The sequence below is a fragment of the Pan paniscus genome, chromosome 15 (assembly GCF_029289425.2).
Source record: "Pan paniscus chromosome 15, NHGRI_mPanPan1-v2.0_pri, whole genome shotgun sequence".
Lineage (NCBI taxonomy): Eukaryota > Metazoa > Chordata > Mammalia > Primates > Hominidae > Pan > Pan paniscus.
The window spans coordinates 69522358-69543801 of record NC_073264.2 but is presented as its reverse complement, the minus strand read 5'-3'; the positions used below and the strand labels follow the sequence as shown (position 1 = coordinate 69543801).

The window sequence follows — 21444 nt, the reverse complement described above, 5'->3', positions numbered from 1 at the left end:
TATACCTAATGTAAATGACGAGTTAATGGGTGCAGCACACCAACATGGCACATGTATACATATGTAACAAACCTGCACGTTGTGCACATGTACCCTAGAACTTAAAGTATATAAAAAAAAATATATATATATATACAAAGAAAATCCTGCCATATGCAACATGGATGAACCTGGGGGACATTATGCAGGTGACATAAGCCAGTCATAGAAAACAAATATTATATGAGTCCACTTATGAGGTATCTAAAATAGTCAAAAAGATAGAAACAGAGTAGAATGATGATTTCCAGGGATCGGGAGAAGTGGAAAATGGGGAGTTCTCTTTGAATGGATACACCGTTTCAGTTATGCAATGCAAATAAGTTCCAGACATCTGCTGTATGACAATGTGCATACAGTTAATAAGGTACTGTGTTCTTAGACTGTTTGTCAAAAGGATAGATCTCATGTTAAGTGGTCTTACCACAATAAAAAGTAAAAATTAAAAAAAATTTAAAATGCAAAAAAATTGGAAGAGTTAGAAGAGGATTGTGTCTGTGGCTAGAGGACACACAAAGGATTATTATTACAATTACAGTCTCTAGAAGATTTATTACTAAAGATTTTAAGTTGTAATACATATTGTCTTAGTCCATTTTGTGCTGCTATAACTGAATACCACAGACTGGGTAATTTATAATGAACAGAAATTTATTTCTCATAGTCCTGTATGCTGGAAAGTCCAAGATTGAGAGGACATCATCTTGCCATGGCCTTTTTGCTGCATCATCCCATGGTGGAAGGGCAAAGAGAAGGTGAAAAAGAAACAAAACTCAAATTTTTATAAGGAACTCACTCCTGTGATAACAAACTCACTTTCACAATAACAGCATTAATCCATTCATGACAGATGAGCTCTTATGGCCTAAATCAATTCTTAAAGATCCCACCTCTTAATACTATCACAATGGTCATTAAGTTTCCAACACATGTATTTTTTGGGACATGTTCAAACCATAGCATTCTGGCCCCAGCCCCCCAAATTCATGTCCTTCTCACATATAAATACATTATTCCATCCCAATAGCCGCAAAGTGTTAACTCATTCTAGCATCAACTTAAAAGTCCAAAGTCCAGAGTCTCATCTAAATCATATATGAGTGAGACTCAAGGCATGATTCATCCTAAAGCAAATTCCCTGTTAGTTGTGAGCCTATAAAATTAAACAAGTTATGTGCCTCCAAAATACAATGATAGGAAAGGCATAGGATAGACATTCCCATTCCAAAAGGGAGAAATAAAAAAGAAAGGAGTAACTGATCCCAAGTTAGTCCAAAACTCAACAGGGAAAACAACCTCAAATAAGGCTCCAGAATAACCTCCTTTTACTCCATTTCCACCTTCTGTTCACACTAAGGCAGGGGTTGTACCCAGAAGACCTTGGGAAGCTCCAACCCCATGGCTTTGCTAGTCTCACCCTCACAGCAGCTCTTACGGGTTAGTCTTGCTGCTTCAGCTGTCCGAGGCTGGGGCTGCACATTGGTTGCTCTGCAGTTCTGGAGTCTCAAGTGACCCTGCCATGACACCTATACTAGGTGTAGAGGGGACTCTCTGTGGCAGCTGCAACCCCACAGTTCCAGTAAGCATTGCCCTAGTTGGGGCTCTCTGCCATGGCTCTGCCCCTGTGATAAATTTCTGCCTGGATGTCCAGGCTATCCAATATATCCTTTCAAATCTAGGTGGAGGCTACCATGGCCTAAGAGCTCATACATTCTGCATGCCTGCAGAATTAGCACTATGTGGGCACCACCAAGGCTTACTACTCGTGCCTCTAGAGTGGCAACATGAGTCACACCTGGGCCTGCTTGAGCTATGACTGGGTGGCAGAGAAATGCTCCTCTGGGATGCAGAAGGTAGCGTCCTGAGTGGCCCTGGAAAGTCAGCCTGTGGATGGTACCCTGGGTCTGTCCCTGGAAACCATCTGCCCTCCTAGAGCTCTGGGATTGTGATGGGAGGGGCAGCCTTAAAACTCTCCAAAATCCCCTCGGGGTCATTCTCCCATTGTCTTGATGAATAGTATCTGGCTTTCTTCTATTCATACTAATCTCCTTATCAAATGGTTGCTTAGCCACACATTTCCTCTCCAGAAAATTATCTCTTTCTTTCTCTACCAGGCAACCAGGCTGAGAATCCTTCAGATCCCTTTTAATTATAGATCCCATCTTTAAATTATTTCTCTCTTCTCTCATTTTACTGTATGCAGTTAAAAGAAGCCGCACAGTTCTTCGATGTCGTGGTTTAAGATTTCTTCTACCAGATATCCTAGTTCATTGCTCTTAAATTCTGCTTTCCACAAGACCTCAAGGCGTGGATGCAATTCAACCAAGTTGTTTGCCACTTCATAACAATCATGGCCTTTACTTCAGTTTCCAATAAGATATTCATCTCTTCTGTCTGATACCTCATCAGAATGGCCTTTACTGGCCAGGCCCGGTGGCTCACGCCTGTAATCCCAGCACTTTGGGAGGCTGAGGTGGGTGGATCACCTGAGGTCGGGAGTTCGAAACCAGCCTGACCAACATAGAGAAACCCCATCTCTACCAAAAAAAAAAAAAAAAAAAAAATACAAAATTAGCCAGGTGTGGTGGTGGGCGCCTGTAATCCCAGCTACTCAGGAGGCTGAGGTGGGAGAATTGCTTGAGCCTGGGAGGCGGAGGTTGCGGTGAGCTGAGATCGTGCCATTGCACTCCAGCCCAGGCAACAAGAGTGAAACTCCTTCTCAAAAACAAAAAAAGAAAGAAAGAAAGAAAGAGAGAGAGAAAGAGAGAAAGAAAGAAAGAAAAAGAAAGAAAGAAAGAAAGAAAGAAAGAAAAAGAATGGCCTTTACTGTCTCTATTTCTACTAACATTCTGATCACAATCACTTATGTAATCTCTAAGAAGTTTCTCATTCTCTTCTTCTGAGTCCTCCAGAATTACTGTTAATCCTCCATTTATAGCAATCTAAGCTTTTGTTAGCCTGCTACTCCAGATTCTTCCAGCCTTTACCCATCACCCAATACCAAAGCCACTTCCATATTTTCAGGTATTTATTATAACAATCACCACACTCCTAGTACCAATTTTCTGTCTTAGTCCATTTTGTCCTGGTATAACCAAATACCACAGACTAGATAATTTACAATGAACAGAAATTTATTTTTCACAGTTCTGGAGGCTAAGTCCAAAATCAAGGGGCCAGCATCTGGTGAGGACCTTCTTGCTGCATCATTGCATGGTGGAAGGGCAAAGAGAGGGTGACAGAGAGACAAATGGGGGCTGAACTTGTCTTCTTATAAAGAACCTACTCCTGCAATAACAAACCCACTTCTCTTGATAATGGCATTAATCATTCATGAGGGCAGGGCCCTCATGGGCTGATCACCTCTTACAGGTCCTACCTTTTAATAGTTTATAATGGCCATTAAGTAAACTACTACTTAATGTATGCTGTTTTGGAGACACATTCAAACCGCAGCATATACCTTTTCTTGAGGAAAAATATTAGATTATTAGGCTATGAAAAAAAGTGACAAAGGTGTCATATTGACTGCTATGGCAGTCACTCATCCAACTTATCTCAGTGGGTTTTCTTTGAAAATACTTGGCCTTTGAACAACCACAACATGTAACAAGATCCCCTACACAGAGGGGTCCTAGAGACTACTGTTTAATTCAAACTGAGATTATAGGTATAGGCCAGGTGCTGTGGCTCATGCCTGTAATCTCAGCCCTTTGGATGACTGAGGCAGGAGGATTACATGAAACCAGGAATTCAAGCCCAGCCTGGGCAACACAGCAAGACCCCATCTCTACATAAAATTTTAAAAATAGCCAGGTGTGGTGGTATGTGCCTATAGTCCAAGCTACTTGGGAGGCTAAGGTGGAAGAATTGCTTGAGCTCAGGAGTTCAAGGCTGCAGTGAGTTATGATCACGCCACTGTATTCCAGCCTGGGCGACACAGCAAGACCCTGTCTCTAAGGAAAAAAAAGAGATTACAGGTGGTTCCTGAGAAGGACTGGCCTCCTCAAGTCAAAGGGATCAAATGCTGACAGACTCAGCAGAGCCAGTTACAGGGATCTTGGAGTCATGGGGATCTTTTAGCAAATCTACATGAGAAAAGTAGGGAGGATGGTATAAAAAGGCAAAGGTAGTGTCAGAATGGAGTCACAAGTAGGAAATAGAGATCAGTCACAAAGAAGAGCCTAACATTCCAATGCGGGTCAGTATGGAACAGTATATCTGGAGAGAACACTGCATAAATAGTTACAAATAAGAGAGAACAGCTTGGTATAGGCACAGCTGTTGAAGGGCTAGAAGCTGTGCTGGAGCCACCAAATCTTTTTATTATAAAGAGGCACCAGTAAAAACAAAACAAACAAACCAAAACCAAAAACAAAACATAGTACTGCTAGAGAGTTTTGTCATTTTACTAGACATTGATGGAATCTTCATTAGGATGCTGGGATAATACTTTCAGAGAAGAATAGACAACTGAGAAAGGATTTAAAGATAAACCGTGAAATGGATTAGTATGTGGAAAAGTGACTTTGCAAGGAAAAAAATGAAGAAATAGTTATCATTTATATGTCATTCTGTATCATCCATGAGGGAAGGGAAGTATCTATGGGAGGCACCACTATACCTCCTGGGCCCTTAGGTTCTTACTGGAGGAGAGAGGTGAGCACAGGTCCGTCCCCACTGTGGGCAAGATGCCACAGAGACTTCTCTTTCTTCTTTGACGATAAATGACAGAACACTGAAGCCAAACCCAGAGCACAGAAAAGGTGCTGGCTGGAAAGGCTAGTACTTGGAACAGAGAAGAAGAACCAGAACTTCCCCTGATTGAATGGTGAGATTCAGAAGACCATGTCCTGTAGAGTTTATTCTTCCTCAAAAGTGTTCTGTTGCCACACAGAGCCACACAGTTATAAGGAAATAACTAATCATTACTTAACAGAGATCGAAAAAGCTCTCTCGAAGCAATGGATCATTCCACTCTTTGAAGGGAGTATTCCAACAAGTATAAGTATTGAAGGTGACCACACCACAGGGGTTGAAAAAAAATTGTTCTGCAATTAATTCCAAGTAACATGCATGAATAATCTTACATGAACATGGTACTCATTGTAGAATAAAGGTTAAGAACCTAGGGATATAAAAGAGGGAGTGTATGTATGTGATGGGGGAGGGAGAGGCAAAGGAAAAGGAAAGTTCTGGCTTTGCCCCTTAGAACCATGTGATTTAGAGCAAAATTTTCAAACTCCATAACGTTCAATGTGCTCCAATTGTAAAGTATATCTAGTAATACCCACCTCAGAGTTTTCGTGAGGCTTGAAAAAGAAAATGCCCACAAAGCACTTAGCAGAATAACTGGCACAAAGTAGACTCTCAATAAATGGATGAATCAACTCAGCATAGCAACCAGAGAGCCAGGGCCGCTGGGGCTTTGGGGGGATTGTTTTCAATCCCTCCCAGACATACCAGGTGCCTTAGCTCTAATTCTTTAAGGTTTGTAAAGATGAGCCTCTTTCTGGAGTTTGACTCTCAGAGAATTCTGTTACAGAATCACAGATCATAATCCCAGTTCACTCTTTCATTGACAATTCTGAGTTGAGGATTCAGAAAATGGGCAGTGGGATACAACCATGGGAGCTGGGCTCTCCAAAGGTGTTCTCAAAATCATGGTCCCTTTGTAACAATAAAATGAATGTCCAACAGTCAAGCACACACAGTCTTTGTCTGAGATGCAAGAACTCTTAAGCTCTGCCAAGGTAAGAAGAGAAACTTCTAGAAAGAGACCCTCAGTGAAAAAAAACCTCGGCTTCAAGCATTCTAAGACAGTTGCCAGGAGCCACTGGCTGATTTAAAAATCCAGGGAAGCTTGGGGGCAGGGAGGGGACAACAAGGTAAGGTGAAGGTTACAGGAAGGAAGGAGTGACTATGTCAACTTTGCAGTAACTGAAAATTCCAAATTATTTACAGCGGCAGAAATCAGGAAAGCTCAATGATTTGTATTACATTTGAAAATTAATCACCCATCAGATAATGTGTAGCATATCATAAAATGTTATGGTAACATAATCAGACTAACATAAATTCAAACAGAATGCTAGAGACTTATTTGATTCATTTCTCCTCAAACCTCCACAATGTAAACCTTTTGTCTGCTTCCCATTCCTCTACCCCTAATTTTTTTTTTTTTTTTTTTTTTGAGATGGAGACTCGCCATGTCACCCAGGCTGGAGTGCAGTGGTGCGATCTTGGCTCACTGCAACTTCCACCTCCCGGGTTCAAGCAGTTCCCTGCCTCAGCCTCCCAAGTAGCTGGGATTACAGGTGTCTGCCACCATACTTGGCTAATTTTTGTATTTTTAGTAGAGACGGGGTTTCACCACCTTTGCCAGGCTGGGCTCAAACTCCTGACCTCGTGATCCACCTGCCTTGGCCTCCCAAAGTGCTGGGATTACAGGCATGAGCCGCCGCACCCAACCTCCTCTACCCCTAATTTTATAAGCTATTAAGAATTTGGGTGCTCTGCGGACGCCGCCGCTGAGGAAAACCGTGTACTATTAGCCATGGTCAACCCCACCATGTTCTTTGAATTTGCCGTCGACAGCAAGCCCTTGGGCCATGTCTCCTTCGAGCTGTTTGCAGACAAGATCCCAAAGACAGCAGAAAATTTTCGTGCTCCAAGCACTGGAGAGAAAGGATTTGGTTATAAGGGTTCCTGCTTTCACAGAATTATTCCAGGGTTTATGTGTCAGGGTGGTGACTGTGAAGTCACCATAATGGCACTGGTGGCAAGTCCATCTACACGGAGAAATTTGAAGATGAGAACTTCATCCTAAAGCATACAGGTCCTGGCATCTTGTCCATGGCAAATGCTGGACCCAACACAAATGGTTCCCAGTTTTTCATCTGCACTGCCAAGACTGAGTGGTTGGATGGCAAGCATGTGCTCTTTGGCAAAGTGAAAGAAGGCATGAATATTGTGGAGGCATGGAGCGCTTTGGGTCCAGGAATGGCAAGACCAGCAAGAAGATCACCATTGCTGACTGTGGACAACTCGAATAAGTTTGACTTGTGTTTTATCTTAACCACCAGACCATTCCTTCCGTAGCTCAGGAGAGCACCCCTCCACCCCATTTGCTCGCAGTATCCTAGAATCTTTGTGCTCTCGCTGCAGTTCCCTTTGGGTTCCATGTTTTCCTTGTTCCCTCCCATGCCTAGATGGATTGCAGAGTTAAGTTTATGATTATGAAATAAAAACTAAATAACAAAAAAAAAAGAAAGAATTTGGAAGGGCCTGAGGTCCCCCCACTCCACTCATTGCACCCATCAGTGACATCAAGAAAGGACTTGAAATGAAAACTAGCATTGTACCATGCTGTGCACCTCACAGCCACAGCTACCCCAGGAGATAAGCAGAGGCCACAGGCTCAGGCGGCGTAGCATCTCACAGCAGGGATACTCCCCCAGCAACAGCAGCCAGAAGACGAATGCTCCAAGCTGGACCTGCTTTAGCCACATGTGTGATAAGCTTTCAAATCTCACACACACAAGCAGAGGAAGGGGCATTTCAGAATCACAGGAAAATGCCAGGAGTATTTCAAAGTCAAATAATGCCTAGAGCAAGAGAAAAAAAGCAAGAAGAAGCTCCTCATCTCATTGCTTTCATGTTCCTGCCCCAGGGTGGGAGGTGCTATCCTAATACATAACTCACTAAGTTTTACAGGTAAACCAAATGACACTCTAGGTCTAATCATCGTTCAGGAAAGTCAGAGAGGAAGATAATAAGGACCATTCATTGCAACCCAGCAGAATCATCACCAAGTCAAGGCCTCCTTTTCTAGCACCTCATTTTATTCCTAAATTAAAACAGTGATAACTGTCAGAGGCATTTGAACCAGAGTGACTCCGTCTTGAAAACAAGCTGTAAAAATAAGGCTGAGACCTATTGGTCTGTATTCCCAGGAGGTTAGGCATTCCAAGTCACAGCATGAGATAGGAGGTCAGAAAAGATACAGGTCACAAAGACATTGCTGATAAGGCAGGTTGCAGTAAAGAAGTTGGCCAAAGCCCACCAATCCAAGATGATGACGAACATGATCTCTGGTGTCCTCACTGCTCATTATATGCTAATTATAATGCATTAGCATGTTAAAAGACACTCCCACCAACATCATGACAGTTTACAAATGGCATGACAACATCAGGAAGTTATCGTATATGGTCTAAAAAGGGGAGGAACGCCCAGTTCTGGGAATTGCCCACCTCTTTACAGGAAAACTCATGAATAATCCACCTCTTGTTTAGCATATAATAAAAAAAAAAACCCATAAAAATAGCGAGCCAGCAGCTCTTGGGGTTGCTGTGCTGTGGAGTAGCCATACTTTATTCCTTTACTTTCTTAATAAACTTGCTTTCACTTTATGAACTCTGGCACAAAGTAGACTCTTTATGGACTCACCCCAAATTCTTTCTTGCATGAGGTCCAAGAACCCTCTCTTGGGGTCTGGATTGAGATCCCTTTCCGGTAACACAACCACCATCTTACATCTCAGAGCAGATGGTACAGGAAAAAGAACTGAGGGTCTGGAACTATACAAACTTGGTTTCAAATACTGATGCTATCACTGAATACGAGTTATTTATGTTATCAGCTAAGTTCTTCTATTTGTAAAAATAGAGATGATCAGATCTATGCTGAAGGGTTATTGGAGGAATTGATGGAAATAAAACACAAAGGGTCAAAAATGATCCCTGCAAACTCACAGGTACTCAGTAAAGGCTAACTCCTTTCCATCACTAGAAAATAAAGAGGAATTTAAATTAGTATCACCTGGTGCACAAGAACCAAGCAAGGATGTTGTCCATTATCAACTATGGGACCCTAGGATGGCAGGAAATGGGTTCCCACATAGGCTGCTGCCTGCCCTCAGCCTCTCTTCCTCCCTCTGTCCTGCCCTGCTTTTTCAAAATAAAGATTGACTGACTCAAAAATGTGATAACCAAAAAGCTCCCATGCTCGCAAGATCAGACAAAGTTGGTTCTCCCATTACACACCTTTAGCCTACGAAGATGGGGACTAGGAAGCCAGGATTTAAGGGAGATGTCCATGAGCACAAATGGCTGTCAGTAGGAGAGCGGTAGCATAGCCAGCCCTGTGGCAGGATGTTGTCTATAAGGAAAGTCACTTGACTGGGGAGTTCATGCTCACTGTGAAGTTTAACTTGGAAAAAGCCACATATTCAGATTTGGGTTCAAGAATTTAAAAGATGACTTTTATCTTGTAATTGATTGCAATGTGGGGTGAGATGGTGCTTAAATTTTTTTTTTTTCCTGCACAGTTCTTTAGGAGCTCTTTATAAACCACTGAAAGTCATGAGAGATATAAATATATCACCTGCAAACCCAATAATTTGATTGGGTTTGGGGACTTTTTTGCCTAGAATCTATCTACTAAAAGTCACCAGAGTAAAGTGAAAATAGCAACACATTCAGAATTGAAAGAATTGAATTTCTGTTCCATTTCTGCTACCTACTAGTTGTGTGACCCTGAATAAATTAGTTAATATCAATTGCTTACCGCCATCTGTAAAACAAAGGGGCTAGAATGGAGTATGAAACTGAAGAACACCCATGTAAGAATCACCCAAAGTGCTTGCTAAAAACCGCAGACCCTAGGCTTGGCACTGCCCTCACTGAATACAGCACTGGGGATGGGGCCTGGGATCTTCATTGTTCACAAACACCTGGGATTTTTAAATTTACTGTACTTGAGACTCACTGGAGAAGATGATCTCTAGACTGTATCTCAGATGGGCACTGTCATATTCTAAATGCTTTTTGTTCTAGTGAAAGTGCTGATTCATTTGTAAATCAGTTCATAGTTTAGGCAGGTATTGAACCCTTCTTTCCTTTTTACTTTCCCTAGCCAATGAGGTTGCCCATTTTCTTCTCACTCACAGCTAACCAGCTAAGGCTAAAATACAACATCCTGTCCAATCTTCATTCTCAAATGAGCCAAATAAATTTCAAGGTCCTTGACTTTCAGGGCAGCGCCTTGTCCAAGAGATCTCATAGCTGTTTCCGATGTTGTTTCCCAACTGAAAATATTTTTCTTCCCAAGCCAGACAACAGGGTCTTCAATTTGGTTCCAAAGCCGTGTGTCTCTTCTACTTCCTGCAACTGCTCAGATTTCTCTAGAAATCTCTTGCCCAGGTATTTGGCCTAGTTTACTTAGCAAGTTAGAGCAGGCAGGGTCACTGCACAAGGGGAATTGGTACCAGACAAACAGCATATAAAAATAAAATAAGTCAGAGCTGGAGAAGAACAACAGAGGTGATAAAATGCTAGTGAAATGAGTGGCTCATTAAAGGGTAAACCACCTACATGCTCTGTAAGAGGACCAGTCATTTGTCCTGTGATGGTCAGAGCTCATGTGCCTCAAAGAGAGAAGTAAGGACATGTGCTAAGTCTGCCATAAAAAGAAATGTTTTCAGTTTAAATATATCAATACATGTATTCTTCCTTCTAGATATGTCCTTTCTACTTTTTGGTGTTAAAGTGCCTTTACCTTTTTGAAATGGTGGTAACGGTTAATTTTGTAACTATATTCGATAAAAAATGATGTTTAAAACATCATGGTGGTATACTCTGGTTTCTCTTCAAATCGCGTAAATCTTTCGCCTTTTAAAACATCATGGTGGTTCTCTCACCCGTGTTTTGTTTTTATTTTATTTGGCTCAAAATCTCCTAGGAAAGACTGACTCTCCACCTTAGCAAAGGTACACGGTCTATCGTGGTCAAAGCATGGGAAAGGGGACCCTTCATCTCCAGCGTGGGAGTCATTGTACCTGTGTATTTTCAGCTGGCAATTTCCAACGGAACCCTCTTAAGAGAAAGTTCTCTCTACTTGAGCTCATTCAGAAATAGTGATTTCTTGGATATATTGACTTTTTTCAAAGGGAGTCCCATGGTTTGCTTGTTTGTTTGTGGGTGGTAGGAAAGATACAGGTATTCTTGTCTCAAATGTGGAGATGGAAATGGGAGATGACCACTTGGGTGTCTGTGTTGCCCTTTCTCAGTCCCTGCACTGTGAGTAGCAGCTCATTGTATTCATTCACTGGGACCACACACTTTCTGTAGGATTTCCTCAGATTTTAATACATTTGCCTAGTGCCTAGTGCCAATACATTGCCTGAAAAAAGGGATTCTTTTAATGCCACCATTCTGGGTTCCCCTTTTATTTATTTCCCCAATCCACTTAATACCTGTTAGAGCACTTCTGTTGGCAGAGTGTGGGCAGGGGCTTGGATTTCACACTTGAGCAGCTCTGGAAAGGGAGGAGACATTTATACCCAAGATAATGTACTTGACTGGATTTTATGTTCCCTTTGCTATTTCTATAGGTATTTATGCTTAAAAAGAGTTTTCATCTACCCCTGCAGCACAGCCGAACTTCTCGTCTGGCGGGATCTAGTCACACACACACATACTCACATAATCCTCCTTGCCTAAAAACAGCAGGTGAGCTGGAGTAGAAAACAAGAGAACAAGTACAGCGACCTGGAATCATGCCACCAAGGGAGAGAGGTTCCTTTTGAGTTAGGGCAACTAAGCCTGAATCCTTCTTTGGAGGAATCTAGGAGTAGGGAGATATACAACTATGACTTACATCAGGTAAAACATCATCCTCGATATCTTTCTTTGGGTGAATATGAATATAAGCCTGACATGCTGCCCCACATCTACCCTTTAGCTTATCTGGGAAAAAAAATTTATCAACTTTTCTTTAGTTATTCAGTCTTTCATTAAGCCTGTCCAACCACAGAGAGGAGAAGTTAAGACTTGTAGAAGATAGCAACAAAGATTTCCTACCCTCCTCATGCTATCTGGTCCCTGAAAGCAGCTGCAGAACCCTTCTCTTCCTCAGCCTGGGTCTGTGTTTAGGGTTCTGGCTTGCTTACACAAAGGCTATCCCATAAGATTCCAGGGGAAGCCTGACTCCCATCCTCCCATAGACTCCAGCAGGCTGGTTCTGCAAAAAGTATTCCTATCTTCAGTATTCTTACAGTATTTCTATTTAAGTATCTGCTTATAATTGTCAAGGTTTGATGCTAACATTTTAAACCGACAATTACTAACATTTTAAAGGAATGGTTAAATTGTAAAACTCAATTTCTATGCGGAAGAATGATTCTAAATAAGCAGTCCTTCGTCCTTCAGACTGGGTTCACGAGTAGCTACAGGGAGTGCATTTCTTTTTCTTGCTTTCTCTCTCTCTTTCAAAATAAATGTATCTACTGTGTAAGTGTCAAGCACTGCCCTTACATTTGAGGGTATGCAGATAAATTCAGTTATAGACCTCAAGGGGCTCATAATTCAGGGCTCAGAAGTCTAAGAATAGAGACAAGGGCCAGGTGCAAGTGTGGGCCAGAGGGAAGAGGGACGGATCACAGCTGGTGTCAGGGAAGTCTTCACAGTGATGATATTTGAGTCTTCGAAAATATAAAATGGACACTGAGAATCCTATCACCAGAAAGGAAACACTGAATATTTCCAAGATGCAAAGAAATACTTCCAAGATGCAATACTTCTAAGATGCAAAACTAGGACTTTGAGAAAAGCCTACAGATTCAAGTGTGGATCAGCAGCTTGAGTGATATTGGTTCTGTCAACAATTTACTAGGTACTTCAGGCTCGCCCCTCAAGCATCCCATAATTTCAGGGTGCCTCCTAAATAGAAATGAAAATATTATTAGAAAGTTCATTTAAATAAACCTCCTATATGAAAAAAAGACCTCTTTCCAATTTGTTGAAATAAGAGAGTCATAATATTTATTTCATCAAGGGGGTGTGAGGCTTAGTCAGGATTCATTTACTTCATTACTCTTTCTAGGGCACTTGAAAATTTATATAATCCCATTTGTAGTTTGTAAGACCAGACTTCATGAGGATTTGAGGAGAAATTGTATAAATGTGAATGTTTTTATCGAGTTTTTCTTCCTTCTTTCAAGTATAACCAGCCTTACTCTAGCTTTTCCAGCCCTCGCTAGAAGGCACTTTGTAATGGCAAGAGTTTCCCAAGTGAAGGCCTCGGCCACTCCCCTCTGCATGCTCTGCCTCATTCATCGCTAGAGAACCTTCCTTAGTGCCAGGACCCCCCATCTCCTCTAGACTTACTTCATTCACTGTGCTCTTACTGCAAGTCCGGTTTACATGCTTATCTGTTTCCTCAAGTAGACTGTGAACAACCAGAGGGTATCAACCATCTCTTACCTGTTTTTGTTTTCTTGAATCTCCAGCGCAACTAGTTACACAGTGACTAGCAGAGAAGAGGTGATTAAATAAAGGTTTGTCAAATGAATGAGTGCCCAAACCCTCTGCTCTTGTTACAAGGCAAAACCCAGCCTGTGCCCTCTGACGATGCAGCCTATCCTCCTGTTCTTCAGCTGCAGCTCACTCTACCCCAGCACCTCCCCTTTCTGACTACCTGAATCTTATCTATTATTTAAGGCAGAGGTTCCCAACCTTCGCTGCACATTAGAATCACATGGGGGAGCTTTACAAATAAAATAAACACTGATGCTCAGCTCTACTGGCAGAGATTTTGATTTAACTGGTCAGGGTGGGGCATTGGCATTGGTATAAATGCTCCTGTGATGAGCCTTAAGTGCAGCCAGGTTTGAGAACCACTGATTTTTTTTTTTTTTTTTTTTGAGACAGAGTCTTGCTCTGTCACCCAGGCTTGAGTGCAGTGGCACACTCTCTACTCACTGTAACCTTTGCCTCCTGGGTTCAAGTGATTCTCCTACCTCAGCCTCCTGGGTAGCTGGGACTACAGGTATGCGCCACCACGCCTGGCTATTTTTTTTTTTTTTTTTGTATTTTTAGTAGAGATGGGGTTTTACCATGTTGGTCAGGCTGGTCTCGAACTCCTGACCTGAGGCGATTCACCCACCTTGGCCTCCCAAAAGTGCTGGGATTACAGGCATGAGCCACTGCGTCCTGCCGAGAATCACTGATTTTAAGGTAATACTCAAGTCTCACCTTTTCCTGAAAAGACTTAATATGCCTCTGATGATGTTACCTTCCTTTAGAGTCAAAGCAGTTACTGTTTTAACCACTCATTAGACAACAAATCAAACACTGCCTTGTAACAGTACCTCAGTATTAGTTTGTTTGGACCTCGAGGGCAGGAACTAGTCTTCTACTTCTTTATATTCCCATACCATGCACGGGGTAGACCAAAACATATTTTCGATGGTTTAAAACAACAACTACAAAAAGTAGGAGAGGCCATTTTAATTCTACTCTAAGAACATGTCTTTGGTAAGAATAAAAATGTTGCAAAAAGGGTGGGGCAGGATTGAAGCAGAGTAGGAAAAGAGTAAATAAAAGTCAAATGGAAAAAAAGCTAAATTAGTCCAAAAGAAAATGTTTTCCAGCTTCTTAAGAGAGTTTTTGCAAACACTGAAGCAGAATAAGCAAGAAAATTAACTTGGCTTGTGGCCCTGATAAGAAGATTTCTTTCTTGGTTATAAAATTTTGCAAAGTTTCCAGGGTGTAAAGAAAATAATCAGCCAAGGAGGACTCCTTCCCTCAGACAACACAATTCAGCTCTTGGGTTAATCGGCTTGAAGGTCTGCTCAGCTTGACCTGACCCCCTTCCAGGCCTGTGATCTGAAACTAAGCCTCACATTCAAGAGCCCTGGTGTAGAGCTCAATGTCATAGAAACGGGATAAAATATAATCCTCATCCCATAACCTTGATCCCTGGGTGTAGTGGCCTCTGCTTGGGCATTGGAAAAAAACCCTAAAAAACAAAAAACTATACCTGTTATCTTCTCTAAGTGGCTGGTGTCCCAGAGGTCTTACTACCCTAGAATTATCCAGGCACGTTCTGCTACTAAATGGTGTTATAAGAAAGTACTACTTGGTGCAATTACCTTAAAGGTTAGCTTTAAAGTACTGTTTTATGCACATATCCCAGAAAAGCCTTCGCTTCGTATGGCTTCTATGGTTTTTCATAAAATAAGACCACAGGAAAGACTCAGGGAATCACTAAGCACACCCTCTGCTAAGGCAAGATAAGGTCACTAGACAGAGACATGTTTTTTCTATATCAAACTTTATTCTAGTTATTAGGTCACAAATTTAACAACTGGTCCCCAAAGGCATGCATATTTCTATAGATTAATTAAATGTATGTTCTTTGCCTGGGTTGGCCATTTTAACACTGGCCATATTTTACATTAATTTCTAATTATTGTTTGAAAACATGATTCCAAGGCATTTAAGTCTGCTTCTTATTGATTAGTAATGATAGTAACAAGTTGTCTTTTGTAAATTAAGATAACATGACTGACCCATCTAATGGGATGGGAGTTGATGAACTGTCACTGATCCATCTACACTTTGCTTCTGGTTCTCCTTATGACCACTGGCCTGCATTTGACCTTATCAGCCAAAAGCCAAGAGCCACCAACATCCTCCAGTCACCAAAGAGACATAAAAAATAGCATTTGTCCTACCAGCTACTTCCTGTTGACACTGACTGGTTAATTTATTAAAACAAAAGAAAAGTAAAAATATGGCTCTAATTTCTTTATTCACTTATAAATTCTAACTGGAATTAGTAAAACTAGGATTTGGGAGCCTTGAACCCATGATACCATATATAATAGATGAAATCATAAATTCCGTGTGTAACAGTAAGAATGGCTTCTAAAATCTAAAACCTGAAACAGAGATAAACTATAAGTTTTCAAGGAGTGGGATCAAGGATCCATGAAAACAAATGACTCAACATTGATTCACAAGGAATTTTGCTTCCTCTGATAAAGTTTACATAGGTGTGTTCAACAATCCTTAATGATATCCCTGAAAGCTGCAACACAGCTATTTAACATGATTTACTACCAAAGGTCATTAGATTCTCCAGGAATATTTTGGAATGTGTTCCACTAAAAAGAGAAATAACAGCTTCAGAACCTAGGATACCAGACTCTTCAGGGAAAAGGTGCCATTGAGGTAATGAGTAGTCCAGGGCCTGAAAACTCAAGAATGTTTCCCTGAATAGAAACAAGCAGCTCTATCTTCTCAGGACATGGCTGATGTGATCACCAAGCTGGAATATTATTTACATAGTCCAAAGCAAACCAAGAAGAATTCTCTGGTTTGGAAAATTATGTCTAGAACAGGCAATAGCTCACGCCTGTTTTTGATGATTCCTGCTTCCTTGAAAAAGAGCCAGTTTACCTAATGCAGGTAAAGGCAACAACAGCTTTTCCGCCATTTTCTCCGGAAAGGATCACCAGTGTGACATTTCATGCCTCTGTATCTAAATAGCCTGGATTTGATATATATTTAGCAAGGTGGGCAAATCTGGCTTCTGAATTCTGTCCTATCCAAAAAATCAAAATAATCACCCATCTTCTTCCTCCTGCTTTTAGGAGAAACTAGATTGAATCTGGTCACACAGCAGGATAAAGTTGAGGTTAGTCATTAGGAAAAAGAATTTTTTTATTATGAAACATTTTACCAAAGCTTTACCAAAGAGGTCAGACAGTGGTGTCCTTTTCTTTGGAATGAAGAATGAAGACAGAAGACTTAAAAGGAGGTAGAAAGTAAACTTTCTGGATGTAAGGGAAGGATTTTCAGTTTTGGCCAGGATAGAAACCACAAACAGGGAACTCTGAGAAAGTGACCAACCATCTGGAGGTCTTTCTAGCATCATTCAGTACTTTACACTACAGGTGTATGCGTTAATGTAAAAGTACCTAGTATCTGGGGAAAAATTTATTCACTTGGCAGCATCTGCTGGCCTAAGATTTTCAAAGTACACATACTTTAAGAAAAAGCATCATCATTATTTAATTCATATACAAATTAGTCCTCAACAAATACAATCTAAGTGAAATGATCATTTAGAGATAGAGAATTGGATACCCTTAGAGGTGTGGTCCTTGGTCACTTACAAATATCAGAGAAATGCTGACTCTGTGGGATCAATTCTTATGTTTTTTCCTGTGTGTGACTTGTCTCCCCACTTTATTATAACTGTTGTTGGGACAAGCAGAAATGCTGGTTTCTTTATGCCCTAATAGCTGGTGCTGGCTCAGGACAGACAATGCGGCCAGCATTTTCAGAAGATGCTCAGATTGCTTGGTATATCTCATTCCCCGACCTTCATAGTCAGAGAATACTGTCAAAGCACCCACCTGTCTTCTCTCTGAATCAAGGTACTGGAGGATCAGCCGGGTATTCACACTGTGACTCCAGGTATTTCCTAGTGCGGCTATCACACAGCTGGATCCAGAAGTGCCTGAAATGAAATGGTAAAAGCATGCTTTCAGATGCCCTTTCTTGAGATGGCATTTCACATGAAGTCCAGACATTACTCATTGCCAGTAGTCCAGAGAGTACTTGGAGGCTCAGTTCATTACCACAGAACTTGAGGAATCAGTGAAGTAGGAGAGGGGTTAAGGAATATGAGACTAAAAACCAGCAGGGGTTTCCTTCAGCCTTGGTGAAAGTGACCACCACTGGGCCAAATAATAACAGAGTTATATATCAAAAAGAGGTTGCATTGCAAGATAGCTCAGAGCCATTGCTACTAGTAAATCTAGCCATTCAATATCTAAGGCATAATGCTACTCCACAGAATAAGAACCAGTTATGAAATAGTCTTAGTTTAATAGAGTTGTTAGACATTTTTAGCTAGACAAGAGTCTTAACTCAATTTTCCCTATCAATATAGAAATGGTGGCATATACATGTAAAATTCCCTGGTCCTCCCACCCCCCCGTATACACAACGCAAAAAAAGGAATCTAGAAGATCTCAACATTTCATAGGTAAGCTGTTTTAGACATCCCTATTCCAAGAGAAACATTCCTTTACCTTCTAAGACTTTCCTATAAGGAAGAGGGTCTGAAGTAAACTCTATCTGAGTTCCTAGCCTCCTCCAAATTGCATCTTACATCTCCAAAGCTTTACTGACCCTTCTTGATATCACCATGAGAAAACCCTTTCTGTTCCCTACCTGCTCCTTCCCCCTTGAAGGCAAGCCAACAAGTCCTGCTGCATAGAAGCCAGCTCCCACTATCATGTCCAGCACATCCCAAGGCCTCCTCTGAACCCCTGTGCCCTGTGCCCGAGGCCTCCTCTGAACCCCTGTGCCCTGTGCCCAAGGCATCCTCTGAACCAACTTTGGCCCTGGGCCATGACAGGAATCCTAACCTTAGGAGGGCACAGTTGGACATTTAGTGTGCCTTGTTGCCTCCAGATACGATCTTTTTTCTATGAGGAGACTACATAGAGGTTGAAGTCCACTGAATTAGCTAAAACAAAATGAGGCCTTGAGTGTGTCATCCGTTGTCCCCTTACTACATCATCTGATTTGTACGCCTCAGTGTGGAGTAGGAATTGGTCTTTTTTTTCCAGGGCAGACACCTTTCAGGGTGGTCTACTAACTGCACATGGCCTTAAGCACCTGGGCCCAAATGCTGCAACAGACAAATGTAGTTCAGTGGTTCTTGGCTGGAGGGTGATTTTATTGGCAATGTCTAACTCGCAGTGTTACTGGCATCTAGAGGGTAGAGGCTGGTGATGCTGCTAACCATTTTATAATGCATAGGACAGCATCCTACAACAAAGAATTATCCAGCCCAAAATACAGCAGTGCTGAAGTTGAGAACCCCTGGGTCAGATAACACCAACCATATATATCTATTTCCTGGTTCAAGCAGGAACAGGAATGAATGAGATGGAAATCAATAACCAAGGTCTCAACAAGCCTGGGGATATCAGATTGAAAGAGAATTTAGTGTAAGAAAGAATAAAATTTGGGGTAACCTCAGTTCATTATGCACACAATTCAAAATATGCACAAATTAATGTGAAAACAAATAATCTAGATTGTTCCGATCTGATCACATCATTCCCCTACTTAAAATGCCTTCAGTAGTCCTTCATGCCTGAGATTAAATACTATCTCCTAAACAATGCACTCTGAGCACTTTGTCAGCTGCCTCTGCATCTCTCTCTGGCTTCACCTCTCTCAGCCCCCTCACTGGACAGTCTCCCATGACCTCCTGACTTCCCTGGCCTCATCCTCCTTGACCTCTTGTCAGCAGTTGATAAAGCTTCCCCCTTCCTTGGCATCCAATCTACTGGCCTCTTCTGCTTCTCCTTTTACCATGTTGATTACTCCTTTCCTTTTTCTGCCTTTGTTTTCTCTTTCTTCTTAGTTGTGGGTGGACCTTAGGGAGTGGGGCATGACCACATTTTTTCTTGTCTAATACCAGATGCTTTCAGTATCCAGGAAAATAATGTACATTAGTAAAGAGGCCAGGTGCTTGTATATTAACATGTAGAACTTCTTTACCCCCACTAAGAGATATAGTCTTTACCATTTCTCTTGAAATTCACAACCCTCTCAGTCTAACTTTTCATTTTCCCCTTTTTGATAGAAATAGACTTATAGAAAAATATTTTCTACTATAAGAAAATCAACACTGCAAGGGCAATAGCAACTATATTTGCATTTTAGAAAAACAGCTCTATTGAGATAATTTGCTATCATACCTCCTCCAATTTCAAGTGTACAGTTCAGCAGCTTTTTCTATATTCACAGAGATGTTCAGCCATCACCACAATTAACTTTAGAACATTTCAAACCCCTAAAAAGAAATCCCACACCCACTGGCCATCAGTCCCCAACACCCCATTCCCTGCCCACCTCCAGCTCTTGGCAACCATTAACCTATTTTTTTTTTCTCTATAGATTTAGTAACTGACTTTCAATTAAAGCCTTAGGAGATGAGGGGAAGTGGTGAGTACTGTGGTGAGTTCGAGAATTCATCCAGGATCTCAAGGGGGCAGTCTCTGTTCAGCTCTAGCTGTTGTTGTCATGTGGCAATATGAGTTCATAGTTAGTCACATCTTATTTATTTATTTTAAAATTGTAAAAAACTTTTATAATCACATCTTTTGATTTTTAAAAATCATAGTGATATGATTTTTTAATTGCGCTAACTTTAAAGCGCAATTTTGATTTTTAAAACGGAAGCCAGAAATCAATGCTTTTAAAGTATAATTTCCTGATTTTAAAATGTTGGTTCAATATTTACACTTTTAAAAACACACAAATAAACATGCTTTTGAGCCAGATATGCCTCATTCCCATCAAGCTTGCAGTGTCTGCTCTACATGGCATGGCTCCACTTTGAAAAGGATGAGAGCCCATTTGACAAGGTGGATGGTTTCTACGCCTTTGTCGCAACCTTTGGCTTGTCTCAACACTTGTCTTCCACTTTTAACCACAAGAACTGCAAGCCTACATCATAAATTTTAGCACTGCAAATTCAGTATCATCAAAGCAAGCTCATATTTTCCCATATAAATCTACTCCTCCATCTCTGTTCCTTCCTTTGACCCTCCAGTTAATCTGGTTTAAAACCTCAGCTCCATTTTCAAAATGTTTCCTTCTCTCATGCTTCTCACTTGCAATAAATTGAGAGGTCTTACTGATTTAACTGTAAAATCCTACCTATATCCATCCATTCATTTCTCCTACCTCACCCTTAGATCCATTCCTAACTCTCCATTCCTCCTAAATCCACCTTAGACCCACATTAGCTTTCACCTGGTGTGACTGCTTTAGTTGCCTGTTGTCTGTGCTGCTGTCGCTTTCTCCCTACTAAAGCCATCCTCTGTTTTACTACCTGATTAACCTCCTCCAAGCACACGCCTAAGCACCCCACCCTCCCATTTACAACCAGCAGGCTCAAAACCTTTCAGTGGCTCCCAAGTGCCTTCAGAGAATTCTAAATTCCTAACACTGGCATTCAAGGACTTTCTACCCTGCGCCCACCTGCCCTTCCAGACTTCTTCCCCCTGCTCCATTTCCCACAACTGTGTTCCTACTTAATCACTTATTTCCCATGTCCCTCCCTCATCTGGAACTCCCCTATGTTCACATGTCCCAAATCTACTCTGCCTTCAATGCTACTTCCTATGTGCCAATTTCTCTAATCTTCACAGAAATAATGTCTTCCTCCTGTAAACTTCTATAATACTTTATTTTACTGTCCATATTACAATCATTTTCTACCTGTGGTATATTATTTGTGTGCTTTTCTTATCACCTTTAATACAGAGTCGTGCTCTGCACAATGATGTTTCAGCAAATGACAGACTGCAAATATGACAGTGGCCCCATAACATTATCATGCAGCTAATAAATTCCTATCACCTAGTGATGTCACAGCAGTGGTAACATCATAGCACAATGCATACTCACATGCTTGTGGTGATGCAGGGTAAATAAACCTACTATAATCTCAGCTGTATAAAAGTATAGCACATACAATTATGCATAGTACATAATACTTGATCTTATTATATGTATTTAC

General features: G+C 41.3%; 1 protein-coding gene and 1 pseudogene across 7 annotated transcripts in view; one reads left to right on the top strand and one right to left on the bottom strand.

Annotated features, from left to right (window-relative positions):
• The window catches only part of RAD51B (RAD51 paralog B), a 917968-nt gene that overhangs the window by 301138 nt on the left and 595386 nt on the right, over positions 1-21444 (bottom strand). For all 7 annotated transcript variants that reach the window (XM_034937708.3, XM_055097728.2, XM_055097729.2 and 4 more), the window contains exon 9: positions 17249-17352. In XM_034937708.3, the coding sequence (XP_034793599.1) occupies positions 17249-17352 (104 nt within the window). The remainder of the gene's footprint in view (positions 1-17248; positions 17353-21444) is intronic.
• On the top strand, positions 6566-7516 carry LOC106635492 (peptidyl-prolyl cis-trans isomerase A-like; annotated as a pseudogene).